Source organism: Triticum dicoccoides, chromosome 3B, assembly GCF_002162155.2.
Source record: "Triticum dicoccoides isolate Atlit2015 ecotype Zavitan chromosome 3B, WEW_v2.0, whole genome shotgun sequence".
NCBI classification, from domain to species: Eukaryota; Viridiplantae; Streptophyta; class Magnoliopsida; order Poales; family Poaceae; genus Triticum; species Triticum dicoccoides.
The window spans coordinates 436,246,589-436,256,134 of record NC_041385.1 but is presented as its reverse complement, the minus strand read 5'-3'; the positions used below and the strand labels follow the sequence as shown (position 1 = coordinate 436,256,134).

Here is a 9,546-nt window from a genome sequence, read left to right as displayed (position 1 = left end):
CTGGTGTATTCTTGTATTGACACAGTATGTTTCGTTGTGATTATTGGTATGCAACTGCATTAGAGTAGCACAAATCAGTTTTGTTCTCACCACGGATGATGTACTCTGGTGGCTTATGTTCGTTCTGGAGGAAGTTAGTTGCTATGAAGTTATTGTGGTCGCTACTCACTCCGACGGAGGCCAGGGAGCGTATGGTTACTGATCCACCCAATGGAAGATGGTAGCACGAGCTATTTTCAACCGGTTTGGATGACGGTTATGTAATAGGATAGGCAATTAGTGATCCTATCTCTTTATGCCAGCCAGTTGTGGCATTTCTATTACTTTGCTTTTTAGCTCTTTGTGAGCCTTTTTCGTTTCTTTGTTCGAGACATGAAGACTTGTGTTGAACCTTTTGCTTATTAATAATTATGGCCGTATGCATCGTTCTGATGCAGAGGCCAGGGATCACCCCCTTTTTTAAAAAAAGTCAAAGCATCAATGGCAACCAATGAGGGTTTGACTAATTCTGAAGTATTAGTAGGCTCTGCACAACATGACCTGCAAACATGTACACTCCTTTCTTCTTTGCCTGCATAATGTCATCCTGCTCCATCTTACTTGTGGCCTATGTTGTATATATTGATGGCAAGTACCAAAAATGAAAAGGTTTCTTCGCTAGAACATGAATAATGAAAGTTTTTTATGCCCATTGGTGGATTAAAAAATTGATGTAGCATTTCTGTGCCTAAGTTATTCGCCAACACCGAATAGATTGCATAGCAATATATTCTTTGCTCTATACATGGCAATTATTAATCTAAATACAACATCCTTGATCATCTGTAAGCACCAACCACCAAACAAGTATCTGATGAGGTTTATATGCACTTGTTAATATCCATAATATGATTGTTTATTCTACATGTGTTGCTTTTTTGCTGGTTTGTTCTATTTTAAATGCCAGTTCCTTCACGACAACATCAAATAATACACATAACACACTAGTAAGTACAAATAGGAGAGTGGAAGGGGCGTGTCCTACCTGGCATCGCCCCAGCTTTCTCTCAGGAGGCGCCACCCCCAACCACTAGTATGCTCTAAGGGCAATACCAATGTCATTGCAAGAGGTACACCATCATTCTTAAAGCGACGACCTCTCAATCTTTTCTTGTGATGCCCGAGTCACATAATGACACCAACGTGTTACAACGGTCTTCATTGTTTGCAAGGTTGTGTACGGAGAAAGTTTCTCTGTGCAACTACACCATCACTAGTCACGATTACAACATGGACTATTATCTTTGTGATGTTATATCCTTTGTGCGTGACCTTCCTCGAGACCATCTCTGAGGCATTGGGTGAGAAAATATATCACTTTTTCCAAAGACAATAAGAAGCCACAAAGGAAGAAGGCATTTGGAGTGCTCCAAATCTGTTTTGCAGTTGTTCGAGACAATGTGGGAGGACATGCAAAGTATGGGATGCAGAGACATTATGGGAGGTCATGACTCATGACAGTTTGTGTGGTCATGCATAATGTAATTGTGGAGGATGAGGGTGACGAAGTATATCACCGTCTGAAATTTGAGCAAATGTGTGATTCTATCCGACTTCCTGAGCAGAATCTAGCGACAAATATCCGTGAGCATGAAGTGGGCAATTCGAGAGAAAAACTATATGTCTGAATAAGTTGAATTCAAATTTGAACTTTATTGCAGAACTCCATGTTTGGGTTGTACTCCGTAATATTTATTTTTTGAATTATTGTTGCATTCAAATATTCACACAATATAATTATGGACAAAGGAATGTGTCCACGGACATTTTTGGGTGTCCATTTTTTTTATGTTGTTGACAAAATTTGGGCGTCCATTTTGATTTTTTTTGTACATTTTGATTTTTCTTTTGAGGGGATTTGGTCCATTTCGATGGACAAGATGCTGCTTACACGGGTCAAGCCCGACAACCCACTTGCAGGTGGTTCACTCTCTGAACCTGGGCCTGAGGGTACGAATACTCCTCCTCCACAGATTGAGCCCATTCGCAGCTGGCGTCGATCCTGACGCAGAAGAGAGGATCCGCCTGACTGAAGGAGGCACGTCCGTCGACAGAGAGGAGCCACCTGACCTGATCCACAGGCGCGCCGCGGCCAAGCCGCCCGGATGTGTGGTTCTCGCGGCGCCCCCTGATTTCCTCGTCCCCACTGCTGCTCTCCCCGTCGACGACAACGCCAGCGCCACCACTTCTCCTCCGCTCACTCTCAAGAGTCTTAAACCCTCACTCCTCTCCTTCCACCACCTCCGGAACTCCACACTCTATCTCTGTCAGACATGGCGCCTTCCGCGACCTGCCCTCTCCACTCCATGGCATCCGTCTCCCGCGCTCTCCGCCCGCGCCCGCGTCTCGCCGCTCCTCGTCTCGGTACGAGCCTCTTTGAAGGTTTCCCCCCACTTCTCCGTTTGTTTGTCTGACCTGGTTTTGCTCGCGTGGATGCAGGGTGCGGACTGAGAGTTGGATGCTCTGTGCCAGCATATGGAGGTGCTGCCACGGAGAAGGCCGGGTGGGGATTGGCCATTGCGCCCGCACCAGCGACCACTCTTGTTCCGGTTGTCAGGTATAATGCTAATTGGGCTTGTGAAATTGATCGTGTCTGGGAATGGATTGCCTAATTGGTGGGTTTTATTTTGTCAACACAGTTGCTTTTGTCGAGTGTTGACTGGTCACTATATATCGCTAATGTGAGGTAGGGGATTTCTATATTCCCACCTTCAACTATATACTTCCTCTGTTCCTAAATATTTGTCTTTTTGATATTTCAAATAGACTACCACATACGGATGTATATAGACATATTTTAGATTGTAGATTCACTCATTTTGCTCCGTATCTAGTCACTTGTTGAAATATCTAGAAAGACAAATATTTAGGAACGGAGGGAGTATATATATTTTTTACCAAGATAAAATTCTGAACGCTTTATTTTAGTGGTCAAAGAAATAAAGATCCTGTGTCAGAGCTTGCCAGGTTGCAAGTTTTGCAACATAGGGAGATCAAGCTACAGTGTGGCTCGTGGTCATGCTCAATTTGGTCCTAGGGTGTGGGGTTCAGGCCCATTGCATGTTTTGGTCCTGGCCTATTGGGGTAGTAGGCATAGGGAGATATTCTCTTAGGTTTATTACACTGAACAAACAGTACTCAATGAGTGACTGCAGTGAAATGTATACAGTTATAGGTGCAATGGAATTCATTTACCTCTTTGCAAACTGATTGCACTTGTCTGTATCTTTTGGTTTGAAGTACATGGCCATTATATAGTGATACAACACCAACCAACATTTTTTCCCTTTTGTATTAATAACTCTAGTGGTCAAATTCTTGCTTTGCCATTAGTCCATTACCCATCAGTGAAGCTACTGGTATTTACATTACTCATGCAATCTGTTGAACTTCCATTCTATGTTTTAATCATAGTGCAATTTCTTTTCTAAACTGCATTTTTTTTCAATGCTTAAATTGAAGATAAGGTGAACAAGTTGTTAAAATTTGTTGTGATGTCTCAACATAGAAGATAAGAATTGGTAGGGGCTTTATCATGCCTGCCTACCAATACTCTTCAATCACATCTATGCATCATGAAAAGATCCCAAGAAACTCATAGATGTGCAACAGGTAGACAGGTTTTTGCAGGTGCATGCTTAGTTAGTTTTATTCAGGTGCACACTTAGTTATCCTTTTGCAGGTGCCCACTTAGTTATTTCTTTGCAGGTGCACATTTTCTAAAATGAGGCACATCGATGATTTTACTTTAGATGCACATCTATGCAATTTGGAATTGCGTGTATTTAGACCTACCCATGCAAGCGAAAAAATCCTCATTCCTCGTTGCTATGTCGTGACATCTTCAGTTTTTATTTGAGAGCATTATCGACCATTTGTAACTTTCTGATTAATTTCGCTGATCAATTTTGATAGCTATAAATTATCTCTCCAGTTCGTGATATTCGGCAGACTCAGTTTCCCCGTATAGTTTCGTATGAAGATTGAAGAACCATCATCAAATAGCATTAACTTTCTCCAAGTAATTTGATTTCGCAAGAACCATCTTAGCTGTGATTTTTGGTCTTTCTTGATTCTCTCATTTGTTTATGCCCCTTGACTGAAGCCACCTGGGCTCAAGGCTCCGTAACCTACTTTAAACACAAAGATAAGGGGGGGGGGGGTTCTTCCTCCTTGCTCGCTTTTTTTGTATGCTTCTTGACCAGATAATTCAAAAATATAATTAGTTTCCGTAAAATTAAAAAACAATTTGTTGTTTTCTCAGGAGCCGTCAAATTTTCTGCAAGGCAGAAGCTAATATTTCTAGTAACCTGCCAGCGAGCGAGCCTACTGGAGCAAGCCAGTACGAGAAAATAGTTGAGCTACTCACAACTCTTTTCCCTGTCTGGGTAAGTTGCTATGAGAGCATCTGAAAAATTTCAGTTCTCTTGTCTTGAACTGTGTAGTTTCTTTCATTAATTTGATGCAAATCTTTGTATATCTAGTAACGTGGAGATCACCTTTTGCAGGTCATATTAGGTACAGTTATTGGCATCTACAAGCCATCAATGGTAAACTTTCTCTCACCTATCAATTCTATTACTATGTACTCACAGCTAATGCCTTAACATATTGTATGTATGGTTTCCTACTTTCCTTGGACCTACAGGTCACCTGGTTGGAGACTGATCTTTTTACCGTGGGCCTAGGATTCCTAATGTTGTCAATGGGACTAACATTAACATTTGAAGATTTCAGGAGATGTTTAAGGAATCCATGGACAGTATGTTTTTGCCCCTTGGCCGCATGTATTTGTATAAAAATATTGATGCAGTTCTGTACTTAATACCTCATGAATTGATGTAGAATTTCTTTTGTATGTTCACTGACGTAATAGCTTCTTTGCAGGTTGGTGTGGGATTTCTTGCGCAGTATTTGATCAAACCAATGCTAGGATATGCTATCGCATTGGTAATGCTGACAATAAACTTGCATAATACTGCTGATTCAGTTTTACATAATTTAGTGATGGTGGATGTTTAAATTCGTGATGAATAGTCTTATTGTTAGTTTGTTACTTAACCAACAATTTCTGTATTGCAAAATGAAGCATTTAATTTAAATATTAAAATGCATACAAGCAATTGTTCAGTCTTCATGACATGCTAAAATGACACTCTTTATACATGAGTAGCAAGTGTACATGCGATATTCCTGTTTCATCTTTTATTTTCTCAAAAGCAAGCAGGTCTCTGAAGAAGTTTTCTTACTTTTGCTACTCCCTCCGTCCGAAAAAGCTTGTCCCTCAAATGAATGTATGTAGCGCCAAGTTAGTGCTAGATACATCCATTTGAAGAACAAGCTTGTGACAAGCTTTTTCGGACGGAGGTAGTACTTATAAACTAATAATGTAGTAATAAGTAACAAACAACATATGGATTGCTTATAGATTGTTGCACCTTTGCATGGTGTTATGCTGACCATTTTCTGTGCTAAACAGACTTATGTGAGGACTTCCCAGTTCCCATGTAAAGTTTATAAAAGATTAAATGAAAACGAGGATAAATGGCTTGAATTGATGAACCGGTCTAATATGCTATGCCCCAAAAAGATTTTAAAGTTCAAGAGTTGTCCCTCGTTTCAAACTTTCTGATGTTTTCCTCTTATTATATGTCTTGAATTTAGTCAGCGTGACTGAGTTTGCTCATTTTATTGTGCACCTCATTATCTTCTTAGTTTTTCAATTACTTCATGTTTGAGTTTAGAAATGTATGAGTTATGTTGGCGAATTGTTTCTCTTTGTTCATGGCTAATCTATTTTTAAACCTAGAATTGCTTGTACAAATGAATATTTGCACTAACATGTGTGCATAAGCCTTTCTTCTTTCAGTGTACTCCCTCCGTTTCTTTTTACTCCGCGTATAAGTTTTGGTCAAAGTCAAACTACACAAAGTTTGACCAAATTTATATTAAAAAATATGAACATCTACAATACTTAAACTATATAATATGAAAATACATTTCATGGTGCATCTGAAAATGTTGATTTCATGTTGTGAATGTTGATATTTTTTAATATAAAGTTAGTCAAACTATGCAAAGCTTGACTTTGACCAAACCTTATATGCAGACTAAAAAGAAACGGAGGGAGTATAATTATCTGCACCTAATTTGCTTTCCTATTTTACAGACATTGAAGCTATCTGCTCCTCTTGCAACTGGTCTTATTTTGGTCTCATGTTGTCCTGGTGGTCAAGCATCAAATGTTGCAACTTACATATCCAAAGGAAATGTGGCACTTTCAGTTCTTATGACCACGTAAGCTTTGGATATTCTTTGAGAAAAGGCATTTCTTTGGTGCTTGTTTTAATCTATTTATCCATATACGGATGTACCTCCGTCTCTCTTGAATCCCTTCGTCCATTGTGGAAATGAAGCCTTTAGTATTGACTTCTGTTGCAGTTACTAGAATTCCACTAGTGTGCTAACTGTTTTCAAAATTCGCTGTATTATGCATCACAGAATTTGGGTTATTCTACTATGGAGTTAGAACTACTACTAGTATTTTGCATAAAAAGATTGATCTACATTGGTTATGGATATTTCCGCCTGCTTCCATCCTAAGTACTAGCTGTCAAATTTATCTGAAGCGATCAACTTAGCACCTTCTGTAGTCCGTACAAAAATTGCTGCCTACCATGATGGCACACACTGCTTTCAGGCTGCAAATAGGACTTACTATTGAGGATAACATGGTGTAAGTTTAAGTGCAGAATACTTTTGGAATGGGTATAATGCGCCATGTCAAGCATGAGATTCTTCTAGTTGTGATTTTTTTATAGAAGTTTCTCTGCCGAAACTGACCAGTGAGCAGCAAACTGTTACTTGCAAATTACTTATGTGGTGCCATTCTATTCGATTTAATCCAGTAACCTCTTTAGATGCCCTGTTACTTTATCTGCTTCCAGTACTATTCTAACAAGATTTTTCTGAATCTTCCAGTTGCTCGACTATTGGTGCTATAGCGATGACACCACTCCTTACTAAACTCCTTGCTGGTCAATTAGTCCCTGTTGATGCTGCAGTAAACACACTACGATCTGTATCTTGAATCAACTGCTTGCTAGTTTAATTGATCAAATCTTAGTTAAATTAAACTCTTTTTGTGCAGGGCTTGGCCATCAGTACTTTTCAGGTTGTTTTAGTACCGACTATCGTTGGAGGTGAATCTTAATTGAAGATCCATTGTACATTGTGGCATCTTAGAAATGCCTTCTTCGACATATGTTGTGACACTATTTCTGTTTAATTTGCAGTGTTGGCACATGAGTATTTTCCCAAGTTTACCGAGCGGATTATCTCCATAACACCACTGATAGGGGTCATCCTCACCACCTTGCTCTGTGCTAGCCCTGTAAGTCTGTAAACATACGATCTGAGTAATGCTTCAAGCCTTTCTTTCAGCCCATAGTTAATTCAGACACTTTGTGTCCTGATGAGAAGACGAGTGGAGTTGTTGCTTGAGTTAATTAGAATGCATTATGTTGAACTTTAACCTAAATAATGTCTGCTCTCCACAAATTTTGCAACTTTTATCCCACGAAATGGTGACATCGCCGACATGTAGTACTCATATACTGTTTTGAAGTTCTTATTTTTCAAGTAAATGTTATGCTCTTGTTTGTGATATTTTGGTCACCAGTGCTACTTTCTGTCACTATTATTAATTGAAACTTTACATCTTACAAGATTGGGCAAGTCGCAGAAGTGTTGAAAACTCAAGGTGCTCAACTTATTCTCCCTGTTGCTCTGCTGCATGCTGTTGCATTCGCTCTTGGCTATTGGATCTCGAAATGGTCTTCTTTCGGGGAATCAACTTCTAGAACCATCTCAATTGAGTGTGGGATGCAGGTACACAGATATTCAAATGCTCAGGTTTAATATTTTTCTTATCTAGCCGTAGCACTTGTATGGCCTTTAATAACACTAAAAAAAAGGGCAGCCCGGTGCATGTAGCTCCCGCTTGCGCAGGGTCCGGGGAAGGATCCGACCACTTTGGGTCTATAGTACCTCATGGTCACAAGGCAGCAGCTTTAATAACACTATGGTTCTTGTATTATTGACCTGGATATTAGGAAGGTAAATGTAGTCAACGTATCTATTAAATGCAGTCTTTCGTGCACTACCTGTTTAGATTCAGTTCCTCATGTAGTTGTTGCTGAAATATTGACGTCTAAATGTGCAAATATGTTATATCAGTTTAATTGTGGTGGACACCAAAAGACCCAAGGATAAGGATAAAATTTTGTCTAGGTTTACATTATCAACACCCTGCTAAATTGACTGAGGTAGTTGATTTAAGTTTGCAGAGCATCAGAATGTGCATTAGCTGGATTGATTTGACTAGTGCATATGAAGTTTACATCCATTTTGAACACGCTCCATGTTTTAATGCCCTTTTTTGTGGTTAATAGTGACATGTCACATTCTTCATGTTTGCAGAGTTCTGCGCTTGGATTTTTACTTGCCCAAAAGCACTTCACGAATCCTCTTGTTGCTGTTCCCTCTGCTGTCAGTGTTGTGTGCATGGCGGTAGGTTTTCTTGTCCTCTCCCCCTCATAATTCTGTAGTCACTACTCCTAATATATTATTGCGTGGAGTAGCAAGTACTACCTCGAGGGAGTATATTATTGCGTGGTGGTTCATGTCAATATCTGACTGTTCTTTTCTTCACTGACAGCTCGGAGGCAGTGCTCTCGCAGTTTTCTGGAGAAACAGAGGCCTTCCAGCAGATGACAAGGACGATTTCAAGGAATGAATGAAGCAAAAACAATTCTAGGCTCCAGCTTCTAGTCGTTACCCTGTTTTAGTTGAGCGTGGTTACGTCAGAGAATTTTTTTATATTCCCATATTTTAGGTATGTAAAACACAAAAACAGGATAAGGACGTTTGTTTATTCTAGACAATTGATTATTGGTAGGAAGGATAGGCAAGGCTTTGCAATTAAGTTCGGCGTGTAATGTATTTTTCATCTTTTAAATAAATAAGCTCCTTCTCAGACAAAGCAGTAATTCGTTTATAGGGTGTTGTGTAGTAGGCCATATTTGTTGATGGGAAGTGTTTAGGAACGGCGTGCCGGCTGAACCGTTCCGCCGGTCCCGTGCGGGCCACTCGATCGAAGCAAGGTGAAGCGCATCGTACGCCTTGCGCTCCTCCTGATCCCCTTCTTCCTCCTTCAGTTCTTGCCGCCGGCTAGCCCTAGCCATCCTTCAGATCCCTTTCTTTCCCGCTGGCCACCCTCCCCCCGGCTGCAGGCGCGCCCGGTGAGCTGGAGTTGGAAGCCCTGCCGCCGGCTAGCCCTAGCCATCCTTCAGATCCCTTTCTTTCCCGCTGGCCACCCTCCCCCCCGGCTGCAGGTTCCTTGCGCTCCCGGTGAGCTGGAGTTGGAAGCCGCCATGGATATACCATCTGCGAGCTGCTGTTCGTACTCCCTTGTGCTGGAACCGTCCACCGGAGATGCTTCAACCA

General features: G+C 40.7%; 1 protein-coding gene across 1 annotated transcript; it reads left to right on the top strand.

Moving 5' to 3' along the window:
• The first annotated feature begins 2,090 nt into the window (after positions 1–2,090).
• Positions 2,091–9,082, top strand: LOC119276387 (probable sodium/metabolite cotransporter BASS2, chloroplastic). The gene is made up of 13 exons (XM_037557443.1): positions 2,091–2,403; positions 2,479–2,596; positions 4,304–4,427; positions 4,548–4,589; positions 4,688–4,801; positions 4,927–4,989; positions 6,209–6,336; positions 7,021–7,102; positions 7,190–7,241; positions 7,335–7,432; positions 7,768–7,929; positions 8,521–8,610; positions 8,759–9,082. The coding sequence occupies exons 1-13, from the start codon at positions 2,313–2,315 to the stop codon at positions 8,834–8,836; spliced, it is 1,242 nt and encodes a 413-aa protein (XP_037413340.1). The 5' UTR covers positions 2,091–2,312; the 3' UTR covers positions 8,837–9,082.
• Positions 9,083–9,546: the final 464 nt, after the last annotated feature.